The following is a 21,008-nucleotide window of genomic DNA, read 5'->3' as shown; positions in this document are numbered from 1 at the left end:
CTAGTTTTGAAAATTTTGGCCTATGGGTATAAAAAAGTGCACAGTAACTTTGTTAATAGATGGAATGTTTGAATAGTTTTTCATTGTGAACCTGGCAGTGATTTTGATTACAGATGTCAAAGATTTTGTGCCTTAAAAAGAAAAAAATTGTAATAAAAAATACAATTATTTTAGCCTCTGATGATACAACCACTTACTTTGGGCATGTATCATTTTAACCATGTGAGCAGTATAATTTAAATCAGCAGAAAGAATCATCTAAATAAAGTTATGGATCTGCCTAACTGACTGCAGTATCAGGGCTTTAATTTTCAGTACTACGGTATCTTTTTTGCCTATAGCAGTTCTTTAAAACTCAAATAAGAAACTCTAGCAGCAGTGGTGTTTACACTTATACAAATATGTGCTTGTTTGTTTGCTTAAAGAACTATGCTATGGCTTAAATCCATTATTTAAATGTCTTTATTCAAGACATTCCTTCTTCTCTGTTTGCCCTTCAGATTGGAGGACACTGATGTAACAAGTAAATGTTTTGGACACCAGGATGGTTCAGGTCTAATTCCATTTTTACTATAGGTTGTACAAGAAAATGGAACGAAAACCCAAATCTTTTTCCCTAGGTCAGGCAAGAAAAAAAAAAGCCTAGCATTTGCTAGCTGCATTTATAAGTTTGTCTCCCTACCTGGGAAGAACCTTATTGTCTTTGTTTCTGACACGTCTTGCATCATGACTTTCTGCACCAGATGTTTCCTTGGTTCCTAACTGACATGTTTGCTGCTGTAGCTTCTCACATATTAATATCGGTGTCACAGTGAATGAGGTTCTTTTCCCTCATTTTTTTCCTTCACTAATTAAAAGCTCTCAGCATTTACTTTGGGAGCCTGACATCATCCACAAGGGGCACAGGCTGAGGCCTGCAAAACTTTGCATTTGACAACATGTCAAAAAATGTAGAGAGACCTCAAAAGGCAGAAACTCAGGGACTGACAGGGTGAGTTGCAAAGACCTTATAAGTATGATGATCATCATACTTGTGCACACAACTGTAGGACCTGCTTGTACACATTAGAGGGTGTCTGTGGTAATTAGGTAGACTTTAATGTCCTTGCAGTGCACACAGGACTATGTTTGTAAAGGTCTCTTTCAAAAGACTCCTGTAGAGTAAACTGCATGGTACTTAACTTGTGTGCTTCAGAAATGAAAAGAATTCACCTGGGATTTGAGTGTATTGTTGCAGGGTGTGTATGGACTTTTTAAAGTGGATCCTTAGACTGCTAATACAAATGAATCAAATAAATCTGTTCCTGCTGATGCCCAGAATCCTGCACCTGAGCTCTACCTCCTGCAGCATCACCTCTTGCTTTTTGTTCTTCCCTTCCCTTAAAGGAGCAGCATCTCAGAAACTGCACCATCTCTCGCTTCCCACTGCAGTGCATTGCTCCACACACTAATCTAATTCCTTGTCAGAAGTGTAACAGCCCTCACCACCTTCCTCCCTCCTTGCATCTCTTCTGAAATTCAATTCTCACCTCCTTGGCCTCTGCTCCTTGCCTCTGCCTAGGGTTAAAGGTGTACTGTAGCTCAGAAGCCAGCTCCTGAGATGTGGTCCCTTTGTAGTCATTGCCTCTGAAAGTGGAGTATAGATTGTGCAGTGGCTGGCAACTGCTAGTGTCAGGGCTGTTGGCTGGGCTGCCAGTTCCCCAGGCCTGTTTACTAGGGCTGTCCAAAGCTTCGGTAGCTGATTCAATTTGGAGGAGAATTATCCTGATTCAAAGATCAAATCTCCAAATCTAAATCAAACTGAGAGACCAGTTAAAAACTCTGAATTGATTTGAAGCATCCAAATCGATTTTAAAAAGCTCTGGAAAAGATTCAACCACTTTGGAGATTCAGCCATAGGCTAAACAGGCAGCTGACACAGCTGCCTCCAGCTGGTAAGTCTGTTGGGGCTGGGGGAGAGGGGAGAAGCGGGAAGGGGTGTGGGGGAGGGAGGGATTGGGCCTGGGACAAGCTGCCCAGTCAGGGTGAAGGGGCGCATTATTTAGGGAGGGGGAGGGGGGGCACAAGATGTGGGTGCAGCACTGCTGGGAGTGGGGACTATGCCCTGCTACCACTTGTCCAGCTGTGGGGGTGTGGGCAGGATGTGGGCGTGGCTTGCTCCAGGCAGAAGGAGGCAAGTAACAGCAGGGTACAGCCCCCCGCTCCTAGCACTGCTGTGCTTGCATCCCACACCCTCCATGCCAGCTGGCAAGTGTTTGCAGGGCAGAGACCCCACTTCCAGTGCTGGTGCAGGCATGGCAGCACTGGGAGCAGGGACTATGCTATGCTGCCACCTGGAGTGAGCCGTGCTTGCATCGTGCCCTGCTGCCATGCACCAGCTGGGTAAGCAGTAGCAGGGCATAGCCCCTGCGACTCACCCCACTGGAGCAGAGGCAGGCACAGCTGGAGGAGCCATGGGAGAAGCCCCCATGGCTTCCCTGCTCAGCCCCATCCCCTGCCTGGCCCAGCCTCCCAGCACTTTAAAAAATAAAAAAGAAGTCCCGCACCCACCAGCTCATGACAGAGTCCCCTCCTCTCCCTCCTGTTGCAGTGTAGGGCAGCAGGGGGCAGCAAGGATCAACCCCCCACTTGGCACCCATGTGGCAGCCTTCCCATGGCATGGGTGCAGTGTGGCTTGGCAGGGTGGTACACGCTGTCTGGGAGATGGGGCTGCTGGGGCTGAGCACTGCCAGGCTCTGGGTGACAGGTGGAGCTGCCCCAGCTCCCAGACAGCACGTGGTGCCCTGCTGAGCCACGTTACGTCCATGTGATGTGACACTCACTGCATGGGTGCCAGGCAGGGGTGGGGGATGGACAATTGCTTCTGCTGTATCCAGTGAGTGCGTTGCTTTTTTTTTTAAGTGCCGGTACTAAGCTGGGACCAGGCAGGGCATCGGGTTTCGTATCAATAGAGGACGGAGGACAGAGTAGCAGAAAATGAGAATGTCCTCTATGATGGCCACCCTACACTTTTGCCATTGTCCATTCTCACCTCTGTTGAGCAGGGTTAGACATTTGACTCAAGTAATGACCTGTTTACCCTGAAAATGAAGTAGAGAGGGACAGAAAGAGCAATTCTTATGAAATAAACAAATGCTACACATAGGGTGCTAACTTGTGCTGTCCAGGCTCTTTTTAGGAATACTTTAGCTGAAGAAACTTTTTACAATTTGAATTATTCTAGGGAAAAATAAGAACACATCCATGGGCCTGTATAATTGTGCATAAGTTTTGAAAACTATATGGGTTTCTCATTTCCACAATCGGGTTCTTTATAGTAAAAATCAAGTGTCAGGAAATAAATCAGTGCTATTGATTAGCAGCTCTGGTAAGAGTTGATCATTGCCTTTCCAGGTCTTAGGGAGCAGAACTGTCTGTGTCTCTTTGTAGTGGGAGGGCATGTATGAACACCTTTTTCATATGAACTAAGATCTTCCAGTATGAATAGTCCTGTTGCCTATCCGTGGAAATGCATGGAGAATAAGGTGTTTCCCCCTTGTACTAGCTGTCAGAATAGAGGACTTGTAGCATCACACTCTGCCACCCTTACTCATTAGTAGACCTACTTTTGGAGAAGAGTTCTACTCTGTAATGGGGAGGCAGACTCTGGTCCTTAATGAATATAAATAGGCAACCCAGATTCAGAAATTGTGCTGCAGGTGAAGAAGCTAGGTCTAGTCAGAACTGGGTAGGCTGATAGAAAGCTCATGTTATTACTCCCCTAGAATCCTATTTTGATGGGGTCACTATGACTATGAAGCCTGTTTGTTGGCTTTTATTCTCATTTTCCCTTTTTATTTTGGTTACATAATTTTTCTTGCCATATGAGCCAGTAAACCCTCCACACACTCAGTCCTTCACCCCAATCTTTGTATGATTTCATACTTTTTCCTATAGAGATGTTACTAGTAACCAAGAGTCTCAGCTGCTTAGCTTAGCTAAATATAGATTTTTTCAAAGCTCCAGTGTAAAGCCTAATCCATACCTTTACTAAGCTTGACAAGTACAATACGTAGCTGATGCAGCATTTTGGAGACATGGTTATACTTGTGATTAATCTGGTTGGTTTGTTTAAATTCTCTAATACTTAATCTGGTATTTTACCACCTCTATAATTCTTTATCTAAGGGACCTGGATTGTTGTGCAAATTTTCTAGTCTAAAATGTTTTCTTTAAATTTTCACGTCAATGATTTTAGTCAAGTTGCTACTTTGTATTTATTTAAGTAATACACTAATGCAAAAAGATACATCCACATCCACTCTTTTATGGATGAGTTAAAAGCTCTTTGTTACCTGTGGTGCCAAATGCTGTTAGCAGTACAAGTTACTGGACCATCAAAGGTACAGGCTAACACAGCGGAATCTACTTTGTCCTAGCGAACTGCCCTTGCTTGTACCATTACAGCTCTTTGAGAACTGCTGTTATTGACAATACTATGGACTCCTTTAGGAGAAGAGCATAGTGTCCATGATTCTGGTTGTAGGGCCTGATGAGCTTCTACTGTTTAACTCTGAATGGGGATCTATCTATACTACAGGTAGCTACAACTGCATAGTTAAATCATCCAGATTTCTGATGGAGTCCTTGGAAACATTTTCTAAGAGGATGTAGTTCATTGATTTCAGTGTCTTAGCCATACTAGGAGAAACCAGGTTATGGAACATCCCTTTTAGAAAGGTTTTTCTAACAAGGTAATTTCATGGTTTGTCAGTATAGTAGAAACAGATGCGCGTTATATTATAACTGTTTCAAAAATGGTATTGCAAATGCCAGTGTGGTTAAGGCTTTAGTGCATTTTGAAAGTAATTTCTTCATCTAGATTTCAGTGAGAATTTCTTCCTGCCTGAAACGCACGTAAGAACACAACCCATGTTAGTACTGGACAACAAAGGATGTTTGGGAAAAGCATAATGTGATTGACAGAAATAGCACTGTGATGTATTCCCATAGCCATTTTCAGAATGGAGCAGCATGCTCATTTTTGTGGTTCAGGAATGCTCTCAGCCTTAGTAATAGGCAGCTAAAGATCATGTTCTAACTCATGCTAAAGCCAGCTTTACACCTCTGGAGCTCTGCAGAGGGTGTGAAAAAGCCAACCTAAATGTGCAGCTGAGGGCTTCTGTAGATCTAGCCCAACCCTTTTCTTCTAATATGGGGGTATATTGGAGGTTCTGGCACCCCCCGCTGTCATAACAGTTCTATGAGGACCTTAGTGTTAAAGTAGAGAAACCCTCAGGGAAGCCCAGGGGATCAAGGTAAATGTAGCTGTGCACTACATTTGGGTCCTGTGTGGGACCTAATCCAGAAGCAAGAATGGAAGCGTGGATCCAACAGCTTCCTGCCTTCTCAGAGCTCTTCTCTGCGCTGCAGATCTGCTTTACGAAAACTGTGCTGTTTCGGGCAGAACAGGCATCAACAAAATCCTACTTGCCTTTGTTCCTTGTGAAAAAACATTGCCATTCTGGATTTTGATCTTTGGCTGCCTGCTCACAACTGACTGTACGACAACTTCTTATCATGTGTACTTAATTTCTTTGCAATTTAGTTTTGTTTTTCCCTAGTGCTGTGTTCTGCCATTGTGTGGCATTCACACAGTGTGCCCGCAGGCTGCACTGTATTGTTACATATGTTGTGACATCCAAACTAATCTCAGTGGGTGTTCTAAGCAGCTGCCGCGATACAACCTATCTTCTTGGCAGCCGAAAGGGCTTTGAGCTCTCCTGTCACCTTTTCCTCCTCTTCATATAGTATGGTAATAGAGATGAAGCCTATTGAAGTTTTACATGCTGCATATCTTGCCATTGTTGAACAGCTGTCCTTAAGCACCTGGATACAAGTTACATTTGTTAATTCAGCTTTGGGCTGAGCTGATGTTCTAGAGCAGGGGTGCTTAACCCCGGGCCTATGGAGCCACGGCATCTGGCTTGCGGGGCTCCCCATGGATTGGGAAATTTGGTGGCATGGGAGCAGTGTCAAGAAATACTGCCACTTCCAAAATCTTATGTCCTGCATTGCTGGGTGGGGACTGGGCCTTGCCTTTTGTCCCCTATGCACCTGGGTTGGTGCCAGGCCATGCCCCCTTTCCCCTCCATGTGGCCAGATGGGGCCCCACCTCACCACCCTCAATGCTGAATTGGGTTTACTGACAGGATCTGGCCCATTGATGGACTGAGCTCTGTTCATCCAGCCTGAGGGGCCAAAAAGTTGAGCACCACTGTTCTAGATGGAAAGAGGGATCATAAAAACGTAAGAATTTCCATTTACTGGGTCAGACCATAGGTCCATCTTGCACAGTCTCCTGTGTCACACAGTAGCAGAGAGTGGATGTTGAAGGGGAGAGTGAACTGGGTATGACCAGGGTTTTTCTACATTGTTCCTTTTTCACTTGCAGCCTCCAGCATTTAATATCTAGGAGGTTCTAGTTCAGAGGCTGTCCCCTTAACTTCCATGCTCAATAACAACTGATGCCCCTTTCCTCCAAAAATTTGTCCAACCACTTTTTGAATGTGCCTAAACTGTCAGCTTCCACCACATCTGGTGGCAGTGAGTTCTACACTTTAATGTCATGCTGGGCACATATATATATGTGATTAATGTGCACGAATAAACCCTATGTATTTAAAAAAGGACTTCTTATTGTCCTTAATCTGAAAAGCTAGTCCTAATTCCGTCTTTGCCTTGGCCTTCCTAACTGCCCCTCTACAGCCCCGAGCGACTGCAGAATAGTCATCCCTGGTGATGACCCCTTCCTTCCATTGGGTGTAAGCCTCCTTTTTAGCAAGGAGACATTCTCAGATGCTTTTGGTGAGCCACGGAGGCTTATGTGCTCTCCTGCTCCCTTTGATCCTCATTGGGATTACCTTCTTTTGTGCTTGGAGGATTGCCCCCTTAAGGAGCAACCACTCTCCTTGGACATCTGGCCCCCCTCCCCTCTGGGACCTCAGCACATCCTCAACTATCCTCCTTTCTCGCTGAAGTTTGCCCTTCTAAAGTCTAGGGCTGCTGCCTTACTGCATGCCCTTGCCACCTTGCTCTGGATGGTAAATTCCAGCAGGCGATGATCACTGTTACCCAGGTGGTCGAGCACCCACAGCCCCCTCACCAGGTCATCACCCGTGGCCAGCACTAGGTCCAACAAGGTGTCCCCCCTGGTGGGGCTGTGCACCTCCTGGGTTAGATGGAGGTCCTGCACTCTGTCTAAGAACCTACGTGAGCGGTCAGACCTGGCTGGCTGCTCCTCCCAGCAGATATCTGGGAAGTTCAGGTCCCCCATGACTACCACATCTTTAGCCTTCACCACCTCTGTGAGCTGACCTAAGAATTCCTGGTCAAGCTCTTCTCCCTGGTTGGGTGGTCTGTAGTAGACCCCCACCGTTAATTCTCTTTCCCCTCGACTGCCTTGTACTCTTAACCCAAAGCACTTCAGAGTGCCCCTCCTCTGACACCTTACTAATTAACGAGGATGTGAATTCCTCCTTGATATAGAGTGCCATGCCCCCACCTCTCCTTCCTATCCTGTCCCTCCTGTACAACCTATAGCCCTTGACATTCACCGCCCAGTCATGCTTGGAGTCCCACCACGTTTCTGTGATCCCCACTATGTCCAGGCTGGTGTCAGCCATCAGGAGGGTGAGTTCCTCCTGCTTGTTTCCCATGCTACGAGCATTTGTGTAGAGGCATTTGAGGCCTCCTGTGGATGTATGTACTGCCCGCGTAGTCCCAGCGTTACCCTGGCCCCCACTGCTTACCTGTTTGCTCATTTTGCTCGTTCGTCTGGGCTGGGCTGTAGTTGTGGGTGTTGTTTGGTCTGGCAGTCTGATGTTTCCTCCGCCCTCATCTTCCCCTTCCCCCGACAAGCCTAGTTTTAAAGCCTGCCGGAGGAGGTCCGCCAACCTAGAAGAGAACACACACTTATCTTTAGGGGAAAGGTGGAGCCCATCCCATCCAAGAATGTCTCTTGTTGTGATGTGCCAGTCATGGCTGAGGAAGCCAAAGCCCACCTCATTCCTGTAGCCTCCAGTTGGTCTCCGTGATGCACATTTCATGCCATCTGCCTTGTCCACTCACTGGCAGGATAGAAGAGAAAACCACCTGTGCGCCCATCTCTCTCCAGCACATGCCCCAGAGCATGGTAGTCCTCCATCAGGCGATCAGGGGTGCTCCTGGCCGCATCATTACTGCCCACGTGGACTATGACCATGGGGTAATAATTGGTGGGCCAGATTACGGTCTGGAGCATCCATTTCACGTCCTGAATCTTCGCTCCGGGTAGGCAGTAGACCTCACATGCCAAGGGGTCCCAGCGACAGATGGGGCCCTCCGTACCTCTCAGGATGGAGTCACCAATGACGATCACGCAACGCTTCTTCCTCCTGGCCTTCTTGCCTCCTTCAGCTTGCATGGGACGTGGTGAGCGTGGAGTTGCCTCCACCCCGGTTTCGTCCTCTCCTTCCTCCTCCTCCAGGGCTGCCAGGGCCTCGTACCTGTTCTCCAGCCGGACTGGAGGAACTGGTGCTGCCATGGTACGAGCAGCCCTGGCACGGGAGGTGACTGTCTGCCACTTAACAGTGGAGGGCACTTCTTGAAGTGCATCCTCCTTGGTCATACAACCCTGCAGGGAAAGAAAATACCTGTCAATTTCCTCCTCTGCCTCTCGGATTCCCCTCAGCCTGCTAACCTCCTCCTGGAGCACCCTCACCCGCGCCTCCAGGGCCCTAAGGCGGGCACCTGCAGGACAGGTGTGGGGGTCCCCCGTCCCTGCCCCCCCAGGCCCTGCTGGGCAGCTCCTGCAGGCCAGGGAGGTGGGAGGTGCCAGCCCCCCCATGGGCTCTGTCTGGGTGGAGGCCTCAGACAAGCCCCGGGAAGGCCACGTCCCCCGAGCAGGGGCCCTGGTAGCACTCCGTGTCGAGACCATCGTAGGAGTTGCTGCCTGTTACTAGTTGGATGCGGTGCCTCTGCCCGCGCTTGCAGTAGTCAGCCTCCGGGCCATTCCTGCTTGCCCTCCGGCGCGAATGCCGATGCAAATGCCGGCACGCTCTTACAGAACGCGCCTGTTTGCATGCTCTGTTCGCGCGGCTTGGGAGCACTCCTTCACATGAAAAAACTCCACAGCAGGTTAGGACTTATATTTACAAGTCATAACCTGATATGGAGTTTAGTAGTTTTGTACCCTAATAGCGGTGTATGTGTAGACACTGAGACATTTACTGCGCAGTTAACTGGGCAGTTGTGTAATAAATGTTGCACTCACTGTGTGAAAAAGAGCTTCCTTTTGTTAATTTTAAACTTATCAGTTTCATTTTGTGGCTTCTACTTCTTCATTTGTGAGAGAGAGTAAATTAATCCCTATTCACTTTCTCTTCTTCATTTAGTATTTTGTAAACCCTCTTTATGTTACCCCTCAAGCATCTCTTTTTTTAAAGCGAATAGGGCTACCTTCTTTAGTCTGTCCTCATATGGATTTCCCACCATTCCACTAATCATCAGTCCCAGCCAGGTAAAACAATTTTTGTAGATGAAAATAGGGTTTTTCAATTAGAGTCTCTATCAAATTTTAAGGGAGGTTTCTACTGAACTTGCAAACAAGCTTCTGGGTGACACCTGCTTCCATCACTCTATGAAGAACGTAGTGTGTACTACTAGCAGCTCAGTGGTCCCCAACCTTCTCTGGCCCAGGGGTAGCAATACTGAACAAGTAATGTGCTGCAGGCAGCATCGTACCTTGCTCTCCTTGCAAATGGAAGAATTATGTTTAATGGGAAGCCACAATTGTCCAAGGCTGCAAGCAGTGCCAGAGAATCTGTTGAGCAACAATGTTGCTCGTCAGCCACAGGTTGGGGATCATTATGTGAAAGGCATGCATAATGTGCTGCCTTAATATAGCCTTTGCCAATTAATACACTGATTGCTTTGTATTCCTCTCATCTTTTTATGTGTTGGGAGCTAGACTGAGGATGATCTAAGGTTTGTTTTTAAATATTCCAGCTGTGTTGGTGTAGAAGAAGACGAGGCACCAGATATTGACATCTACCATTGTCCAAACTGTGAGAAAACTCACGGGAAGTCTACCTGTAAGTACACCTGTTTGATTCCTCCACACTCAGGTAGATACTGCATATTAAAGGCCAGGGTGAATTCTCAACATTGATATTTTTTTTGCTAATTAAAATTGGAATTTTAAGCACAGTTGGGGTAACATGGAAATATAGACCGGGATTTTGGATATCTGAATTCATTTTCCTGTTTAGCCTAACCACAGGAACGCTGTGTGACCAGCAGCAAATCTGATATGTTCTAGTTCTCATATGCTGTTTTTGAGTAATTAGATGATGGCTTTTATCTTCTAATAGGAAGAATAAGGAATAATATATTACGCTGGTCTTGGACATGCAGTTATTTGTTAACTGTAGAACAGTTAAAATAGTAAGGTGCATTGAGAAGAATAATTCCTGCAGTTCTTTCTCAGGCAAAACTCCCACTGGTTTAAAAATATAGTTGATGTCAGTGGCAGTTCCTGTTTGATTGAGAACTGCAGGATCGTTTTACTTTGGTCAAATTAATTCAGAACTTCTATCTAGGATGGAAAGGTAAAAAAATCACTCTGAAATTAAATGCTTCATTTAGACATTATTTATTATAAAATATGTGGCAAAGTGACAGTCTAACTATTATGCAACAAGCTACAATTAAGAAGATCATGGGGAAAATACTACTCTCATCTGCCTGCAGGTGGGTTGGAAATATGACGTGCTTAGTTCTCAAATTGTCAGTGACAAATGGAGCTAGCCAGAATCTAGGATTCCCATACTGTGGACGTGCCAACATTAATTAATTAATTCCCAAATTATGCCTCTGGTTCAAATACACGCACGGTTCCTTAGAAATCTGATATTTTCATTCTGAAGGTTCAAAACGACATTCTGTTTTACCTTTTCCAAAATGTAGCTGACTGGGCTCCCTGAACTCCTCAGAGCTGGGCTGCTCACCTCAAGAAGGCTGGGGTCTGAAGCCCTCACAGCTCAAGGCAGGGCTTCCTGGATGGCAGGCAGATTGGAAGTCCTCAGAGTCTCAGCTCAAGCTGGAGTTCTCTGGTACTCATCTCTGCAATCAGCCTATGAGCTGGGTGCATGGTGGAAAGCCAGGAATGCTTGCCACTTCCTTTGGAAGCTTCAGTGATATCAGCATGTTCCTATAAAATGCTCTGATTCTGATGACTCTGCATTTCTAATGGGAGAAAGACTTGCGTTGGAAAATTTCTGACTATAGTAAAAAGCACATGCCTAACACATAACTGCAAATCATCTCTGGAATGAATAATTTAGCAATACAATGACTTAACTGGAAAAGGAGGGTACGAAGATATTTTAAGGCCAGTGTTGACCCACTGTAGAGGAGGATAAAGCATATGTTTTCTTGACTCCGAGTGAGATTCTTGTGGAACTTTCAAGCACATTTGATAGTTTTATTACTTTGACTTTGGTTTGAATTGTAAATGGGGAAAGGCACCTCATTTTCAGAGTGAAAAAAACAGATAAAGATGCTACAGTCTGTAATCAGGATCTAAGCATAAATTACATAACAAGCATAGGTACATAATCTTACAACTCAAGCAATGACTCTTACAATAAGAATACTAGTGTAATATACCAATTATGACAAATAGACTAGAAATAGCAGCTAAATTTATGTTTTATCTAGGCTCTTCTTTGTTCATTCCTTGAAAAACCCCCTGCCTTTTATAGATAATCACTATTTTTACAGTAGAAAGGTGGTGTTTCCAAAACATCCTGACTTGTATAGTCTTGTAAACCATGTATTCTTACAGTCCTGCTAGAAATAGACAACAGCATATTGGAATATTTTTCATAAATGTTTTCTCAAAGATATAGAGAACATCATATCTTCACAGAATCAGTCATTCTGACATAATAAAGACCTGCAAAAGAACTGAAACCTAAAGGCACTTGTACACATGACAGGGGTTTAATCCCCAAGGTTTTATTTTATGTCCCCTGAATTGAAATAGTGAGGCATAGAATAGAAACCTGAGGACTAAACCATTTCAGTGTTTCTATCAGGTTACGGTGAGGGGCCCAATCCTCTTTTTCTTTTTCTTTTTTTTTTTTTTTTTGGCGGAGCTGGAACCTGCCCATGGCCAGGGGGCAAGCTGCCAGTGGACCGAGTTGCTCCTGAGCTGTAGGGAGCCCCAGTCCTTCTCTCTCTGATGGTGGCACCTTCTGGGGCTGCCTGGGCTGGCTGCTAGCAGGCTGGGTGCTGCCCCATCTCAGAGGCAGCACCCAACTGGCTCCAACTCTTTCCTGAGACCACTGGGGCTTCCAGTGCCCTGTGCACCATCCCGCTGCCTTCTCCAGCTGCCAGCACACCCAGCTGCCCTCCTGCCACCTCTGCGCACTGCCCCAGTGGCCTGCTGAAGGGAGAAGTGGCAAGGAGCCCAATCCTTTTTTTGGTGGAGCCTGCCCCACTGTCCTGCAGTGGGGGGGTAAACTATTAGATTAAAGCTGCAGCGTTACAAGTAGCAGTGTTGCAAACTAAATTACATGAGGATGTGGTTTAGTTTGCAATGTTGCAAACTCATTTGAAACCCCCAAACATGATGCAAATTTTGTCACTTGTACATGGTGGTGATCATCATGTGTACAAGTGCCCTAAGTGTGGAATGAACATGGAATATCATACGTTGAATTTGTTGAATCTGTATGCCACAGGTTCTCAGGATATCCAACAGGTTTTGATGGTTAAAAAGAAAAAAATATTTATAACATGAAAGGGTTATATATCATAGCAAAAAGGCAAACAGTAAAGGAGTCACCCTATGTAATGGAAGAAACTCAGAAAATGAGGGACCAATCCTTAAGTGAAATCAGGAACTGACCCTGTGGTAATAGTTCTCCTGTCAAGTAGTTATATGCAGCTTGGTCCACTTATACTGTACTTCTGTAATGGGACTTCTCTGAGGTGATTAGTTTAATTTGTTTATTAACTGGTACAGTATATTTTAACCTAATTAACTTATCAAGCAATACCAATTCTGTATTAAGCAAGTAAGTGTTGTTCCAGATCCTATAAAATACTGCCAAGACTTCATTCTTGTAGGACCAGGAAAAAGAAGCAGAAATAGCTTTCTGTCTTGTGCAACTTCTAGAGATTTTAAATGTATATTTCTGATGCATGCTTTCCACAATGTATGTTTTCCAGATGTCAGATTTAAAAATCATTTTTCTCCTTTTATGTTTTTCACTTTACTAGTGTAGCTTGGTGACTACTATTCCAGAAAATTACTTCCTTTCATATGACATTTAAAGTAATTTTGCTATAATGAAATTTATAGAGACTTCTACTGGGGAAGAATTATACATATTCACATAAATATTTCTGATGTCATATAAGTAAAATGGCAAAGCTCTGTTAAGGCAGTCTTGACTCAGTTTCATAGAAAGATGTAAAACATGTTGCCTGACCTCAGTCACTTAGGCTGCTGAAAACTGGGAGGAATACCAGTCAAGCCTGTGGAATTGCATGGATATATATATACAAAAGGGGAATCAGACTCAAAGTATTTTTTAAATATTTTAAAATAATATTAACAAATATATAACAAACAAAGAGCTTATAGACACAGTTTTTCTCAATATATGTATATATATATATGCATTTGAGTCCAGGCAGTGTATTCAGTTTGAGAGGTAAGTGGGAGCTAATTAAAAAAATCCCCCAAAATTTTTCATGAAGACCACTTGCTTTTTTGCCTGTCCTGGCCAGTTTTATACTTAGGTGGCAGAAATGTTTGAAAATTCAGAATTTTTCAGAAAGAGTTTGCAAAAAGTGTTGCATTCATCCCCCAAAATCTGATGTGTATAGCCAGCCCTAGAGTTTGTTGTTCTTATTGATTTATAGCATATCTTATATATCTATTGCACCTGCACCCAGAGTCAAATATCTGTCATTGTGGTCCACACAGTACAAACATATAATAAAGAAACTGGTTGAGAATGGACTAAATATCACCTTTCACTGTTGCATAATTCCTGCTGAACTTCTGCAGTGTATGAGAAAGCATTTCAGGGGATATTTCAAATTAGGCATCTATCGATTATCAGTAAGAATTCAATGCCCACCTGCCCGGTACCTGAGAAAGTATCACCCTGAACTGAACAGCAGTTATTTCGGACTGAGCTTATGTAAAAGATTTGTTGTGAATATTACAGTCCACTGCTTCATTGGTCTTTCTACACAGTCATGCTGTTTCAGGTAAAAAAAAAAAAAACTGTAGGAACAGGAGAATATGATAGAATCCCTTACATTCTTACCAAGTTGAACTAGAAAAACTGAGGAAACTGAGTTGGGTGGTAGGGAGATGAGCTTTATTGGCGTTGGGGGTTATGGAGAAGGAAAGAGGTAAGGAGTGTTGTTCATGTTGAGAGTATTTCCTTTGTTACTAGGAACATTGAATTAATACACTAAGCCTGAGAGTCATTAAGATAAAGAACTAGCAGCTTTAATGAATATATCCAGCCAGGCTGGAGAGCTGCATGGAACTAATAAAACCAGCGTGCATTGTGCAAAACCTGGGCTGGATTCTTTGGTAGTTATGTTCACAATCATGGCCAGGAAAAGAGTTGACTTTGCCAGGTCCCAGGAAGGTAAAGTGGGAGCCACTTGGCTCTTTTGGTAGTCAATGACAGGGGGTGTGAGTAAGTGTATATGAATGCAGAAGGGAAGTGGGAGGGATGTTTGTCCAGTTGTGATATCAGAGGAATATGGAAATCCCCTGAAAATCTGTTTGGAACATTAAGAAAAAAAAAGGTTTGGTTCCTACTGAGTGCTGGGTGAACTCAGAGTTCCTACTTTCTGCTCCCTAGCTTGCCCACCCTTTGATACACCCTGGAACAAGGCTAAAAAGTAAGATTAGTGACACCTGAAAAATTGGAGGTCATAGAGCTTACAATGATGTGAAACTCTAATTCTGATGTAAATAATTTATTACGACAATGAGAGAACACCCAAAGAGAATCAAAAAGTTGGACTAACAACAGGGTCTGATGCTGATGAATATTAGAAACCAAAGTGGTTCTGCTTGATTGGCTTGCCCAAATATCTATCAAACACTGAGAGTGCAGCTCAGGGGCATTCGGCTCAGGTGGGTCAACTCAGTACAAGTTTAGCTTGTATTTCAAAACCTAGTATTAAAAATTGGCTGGGATATGCAGGAATGTTTTTTTATCCTCAACACAGAGAGTAGACTTACTCACTAGAATCACGTATTTTTTATTTTGTGTCTGATCCAAATGCCACTGAAGTCAGTGGCAAATCTGCCCTTTTTTCTCAGTCAGATCCATAGAGTATTGTCACAATGATCTATGCTGCAAATTGAGACAGCAGAAGAGTAGCTTTTTAGGAGGTTTACAATAAAGATTAAGTGTGTTGTCTGGCAAGTGTAAAACATTATCCAGAGCCTGTGTTTGCATAAAGCTTCTGATAGCTGTACAGCTCAGTAATTATCCGTCTGGTTGCCCTTATGTTACAAAATGAACACTGTTCAGTACGTAATAGATCTTCAGGCTACAGTGTAATTGTCAAATGGTGAATCAAAAACAATATTAAAATTAACAATGCTGCTTAGTGGGGGTTCCCTTTCCTCTGCTTGCACAAAAAGTGCTCTTAAGATTTTCTCTCTGCAGAATGGCTTAATAACGATCTCCTGCTTAGCATATGGGGCTGTCCAATTTGCTGTTTTTCAGTGAAAAAGAAAAGAAATTGGCATAAGCATGACACTGGGCAGACTACAGAGGTCAAACCCGTACAAAATGGAAGTCAAGTCTTTATAAAGGAACTTCGAAGTCGAACTTTTCCAAGGTAGGTTATTCAGCTATGTCAGTAATATTAAGTACTGTTGTTGTAAAGCACATGACTAGTTACAATTTGTACTCAAATAGAGGAGTAACTATGGTGAAAATAACATAAGGGTATATATGAAAAGAATGAGAACTTCCTATGTGAATATTTTTTTCATTTAAAGACATATTTTTAAGCTCATTTTAAAGACTTTAAGGCAGAAGTGAACATGGTTTTATATTTAACTCCCCATATATGCTGCTGTAACCCTATTACAAGAGGTCTTCCCCCATGGCTATTTGGATACAATTCCTTGGAAAAATAAGAGCGCCATGTGGCCCAATATTTTATAAGTGGAACAGATATGGAACAATACTTGTGTAAGAAACCTCATGGATTTATATTCTGAATATGTCCTGTGTTCAAGAATAATGCAAACTTTTCTGAAGTTAATCTCAGCTTGAACAGAAAATGGCCAAATCCTTCATTGCTACAAGACCAATTAATAGTAATTAATAGCACTAAATGAAAATGGGCTCCTTACACTCTCTATTTACAACCATTTGTAAGATTGATTATTTGTTTCTGGTTCTTGTAAGTGGCTCCAAGTAACGATTGAAACTAATTATTTTTGAAAAATCCTCTGAGGTTGCTTAAGTGCCCTCCAAAAATATAGGAGTTGTATAATTATTGGAGCTTGCCTTCTTAATTTCAAATACTTTTCCTAAAATGATTGCTTTATAGGAGAATCAGCTGAGGTTGAGGTTTCTTTTTTGACCAGAAATCTTATAGATGCGTTCTTTTTCTTAATTCAGTGTCCAGTCATTTTACTTGTATGTTTTTAGCCTTTAAACTCCTTGGTTTTCACATTTGACTTTTTGTACTGGCAATTTTATAAGATTGTGAAACTAGGGTGATAAATTTTAAGTTTAGTTAGGATGATTAGGAGGTGGGGCTGGTGGTAGAGATAGGTAAAATGTGAGTGCAATATGCATGGCCCCATATTTTGGCACTCATTTAAAAGGAAAGAAATAATTTTCCCCAGTTTGGCTTACCAACATTAGAATCATAGAAAGTAGGGCTAGAAGGAACTTACAAGGTTATGTAGTACAGCCTCTGCTCCCCATCAAGAGAGAGCCCTCCCAGGTCTGGCTTACTATGGTTGACTGGAATTCAATTCCCACATTATTAACACCAGTATCATAACCAGGGGTGGGGGGAAGTGGTACCTGAAGCAAGAGCAGACTCATGGCTTACCTGTCGTGGGAACTCAGTAACAGTCCCAAGTGGCAGTGGTGGCTACTGCTTCTGCTGCTTTAAGAGCAACAGCTGGAGCTGGCAGAACACACAGTGGTGGCGGCAGCAGCAGTAATGGGACTATTTTGGAGTTCCTAGCATGGGTAAGATTAGGCAGGGATTGTTTTGGAGTTCCTAACATGGTACCTAGCTCTCCAAACCTGTGCCCCTGCCCATTCTCCCACAATTTGTTAAACAGTTTGTTACACCACTTACTAATATGCTGAGGGCGCATCTACACGTGCACTGTTACTGCTCAGTAACTTAGGTTACTACAAAGTAACTGAAAATTACTGTGCAGTATGGGTGTGCCTCTACAAATGTGCGCCTGTACTGTGCGTAACTATAGCGATTTATGCCGACTCAGGACTAAATTTGCTACCTGCATGATGCTACTCCCAAGTAGTTACTGTGCAGTCACACCTTACTGTGTAGTAATCCTGTTTGTGTGGATTGACTAGGGAGTAACTTTACTCCCAAGTCAGTGCACACACAGCATTACTGCACTCTAATACCTACATGTGTAGACACCAATCTAAAAATGGCTTACTGTGCAGTGAGTTACTGTGCTGTAAATGCATGTGTAGATGCGCCCTGCAATGCTTTGAAGTAGAAGACTCCAAATCCTACAATTTTCAAGTGTCTCAACCTTGATTACAGCTTTCTGGGAGATGTTTAGTACCCTAATTTGTTCCTGTAAGCATTTTGTAAGGTCCCTTATGAAAGCAAATTCATTGGTGGCTTGAATATGTGCAGTACATGTAGGGTGATCCTGAGCTATGAGTATGTAGAAGGGGGCTAAGTGGTAAACCAGTGTGATTTCCATTCATTGAATGAATAAGCTGAACATAATTTATATGCCAAAGTAGCAGAGGGGGATGTTGCATAGAGGCATCTAGCAGGAGGATGTGGGGAATAAAGTAAGCCATCCCACCAGCCTATAATTTAAATGATAGTTTCCTGTTAATTACTGTTCCTTTCCCCTCCTTCTTCCCCCCATACGTGCACCCCCTGAAAAACAGAGTGATACAAGTTATACTCCCTACACCCTTTCTGTGTCCCATTTGTAAAAGGAATATATTGCACCACTGGTGAATTTGGCTTAGACTCTTCCAGAGGGCCTACATCTGTTTGCACCAATGTGTCTGACTGTTTTCTGTGGTTAGTTAACTCCACCCCTGGTTCCTTGTTCCTCATTAGGTTCCTTCTCATCTCCTTCACAGGCTCACAGATTTGCAGTGCGCTTGGGCAGAGCTCAGTTAATTAGTATCTTCCTCAAGAGGTAGCCCAGCTCCTTAAAGCATAATGCCCTTCCTGAGCTAATATCTGCTCATCTGCACTGTAGGGTGCCAAATTTCTGTCTAGCCCTCACAGTATGTGGCAAGAATTTAATTTTACCAAGTGCCTTTTCTGAGGCTCAGCTCCTTAGCTTTCCTTTTGGTCCTTAGATGATACTGGAGCTCAAGCCTCACTCTGCATGTTATTTGTGTTTATGTGCACAAAGAGCAGCAGCATAATGAGCAGCAGGTGACTGGGGCATCAGCTCCAGCACCAAATTAGAGAGGGTAAGAATGGTAACTGCTGCTGCTGCTGCTGCTAGCTCGGGCACTGCAGCAGCTGGCCCAGCATCCACCCAAGGCACCGACCCTGGTTGTTACACATCTGACAAAGAACCTTGTCCTTACTTAGTGACCACAGCTACACAAGACACTACGTTGTGTAGCTCATCACTATGGTGACATAGCTCGGTGAGCACTTACCATGACGCTGCTGCTACTGTGCATTAGAGTTGAAAATGGCTTGTGCACTGCCAGGACTGTGCAGTACTGGTAGGTACTGCACAATCATTTAGTACTTGCTTTTGCTTTAGCAGTTACTAAATGACTGCGCAGTACCAAATGCGCAGTCATGGGCATGTGTAGATGTGCCCAGTATAGCTTAAAATGTATCTGCCAAGGAAGGACATGAGATCTGCCTGACCACATTCCATATGATTTCTGGTGTCTTTGGAACACAGCGTTCATTGTGCACGGCAACCTGTCTACCTCTTGAATCTCTAGAAATGGTTACGCTGTGGGCTCTGCAGTGCCTGCAACTTGTGTGGATGTACCGAGCCAGCTTTCACCTACCCAGCTGAGATGTTTTTGTACTGTAGCAGCAGCAGTGCAAAGCTCTGTACTAGCTGCAAAACCTCTGAAGATACATAAAGTTTCAGTTGGACTGTGTTTTGGTGTGTGCTGCTGTGGGTACACTGCTAACAGGATCTGGAGCTAGGTGACTGTAGTATAGAACCACTCTCCCTCCCTGCTGTAGAAAAACTTAATTTTAACTCTACATCATTTACTACTACATTATTCAATACTTGGACCTACCTAGGTTGCTCTGGATATAACCTGGGTCTTAAAATGATTGCCTCTTCCTACATCTCTTTCCTATTTGGTTCCAGCTCTCTTGTCCTCCTAGCATTCCCCTCCCAGGCCTGCTTATCATGGCCACCTGTTAAGGAATGAACTGACATACATCTCACTTCCTGTGATCTGGCTCTGAATGTGGCCCACAAATGCTGGGGAAAATGAACTATTCCAGAACATCGTTCAGAAATTCACACATCTGATAATGCATGTGTAAAATGTCACCTGTTCCTGCTTTGTTCTGGCCTGAAGCTGTTCTCAAGTGTGCCTGATTTCAAAATCCAGTCATACTTCCCCAAAAAGCCCTTCCTTCTGATAAGGCTACATAAGCAACTAAGAATGGGGTGTATCAGTGGAACTTCAGGTCCTATTAAGAAAGTCCTGGGGAAAAAGGAAAAGAAAGTAAAGGAAAGAAATTTGGTTGGGATCACACAGCTGGTGTGTCCTGTGCTCTACTCACTAAGAAGGTAAAGAATGTGGAGTGGGTTGTTCTGGCATCTACCACGCCAGTGTTAGTGCTAGCTTATTGGTTTTATCACTGCTCCCCTCCCCCATTTTCTTGGTTATATCATGGGAAAACATCAGCTGTTCCTAACATATTCAGCTGTAATTCAGAACGAACACAGAAGAGGGCAGTCATGTATTACTCTCTGGTGTTTCTAGAGTTGTAACTTCTGTAGATGGAGACCTAAGGGGTTATCCCCCTCAGTCCAAATCTGTGTTTCCCAAGCATATTAATGCTGGTTTACTGCCTGGCTATGAAGGCAGTTCTAGGGATCACTCAGTGCATTTCCCAAACAAATATTATATGTTCACCAGCCGAAGAAATCTTTGTATTTATCTAAATAACCAATTTCCCAGTTTACCTAGGTTGACTCATACAGGAGAAAATAACATTTGCTAGATCCATGACTAGAGCACTGTTACCATATAGGGACTTGTAATTCCAGGGAGTCCAATCTGATCATGCTTTGAAAATATTGGTACAAATATTGTTCAACAGATGTGTTCTGGATGCTGGATTTTGAAATTCCCTCATTTTTGTTGTGGCTCACTCTTCATTTGATAAAACTGCTGAATTGTGTCAGCCTTCTTAGCTAGTTGCCAATGGGTGGTAAAGCCTTCACTGAATAGTTTATTTATGTAATACATAATAGTGAATGTTGCATTCTTTACACTGAACTATTTAAAGCGAGTTGTTTTTAATGTTACAATGATCATTGAGAACTGATTGCTTTTTACTCCTGTTGAAATTGTCCATTTACCACAGGCCACCTAGGTAAACTTAGTCACCTACGTGCAATCCCATTTACCCATTAATACATTTATCTTTATAGCCTGCTGTCACTGTAGCCTTAAAACTAAGATTCAAAAAAGCAGGCAAGAGCAGGACGTCCTACTGACTTT

The 21,008-nt window shown here is 43.5% G+C and overlaps 1 protein-coding gene across 5 annotated transcripts in view; it reads left to right on the top strand.

The window, feature by feature from the left end:
- PHF2 (PHD finger protein 2) overlaps nt 1-21,008 on the top strand; it is a 162,869-nt gene that overhangs the window by 79,358 nt on the left and 62,503 nt on the right. For all 5 annotated transcript variants that reach the window (XM_090021160.1, XM_090021161.1, XM_090021158.1 and 2 more), the window contains exons 2-3: nt 10,027-10,112; nt 15,801-15,915. In XM_090021160.1, coding sequence (XP_089877286.1) covers nt 10,027-10,112; nt 15,801-15,915 — 201 coding nt within the window. The remainder of the gene's footprint in view (nt 1-10,026; nt 10,113-15,800; nt 15,916-21,008) is intronic.

This window comes from Crocodylus siamensis, chromosome 11, assembly GCF_052110815.1.
Source record: "Crocodylus siamensis isolate JL-2025a chromosome 11, ASM5211081v1, whole genome shotgun sequence".
Classification (NCBI taxonomy): Eukaryota; Metazoa; Chordata; order Crocodylia; family Crocodylidae; genus Crocodylus; species Crocodylus siamensis.
Note: the sequence above shows the minus strand (reverse complement) of the source record. Positions and strands in the feature narration are given on the sequence as shown.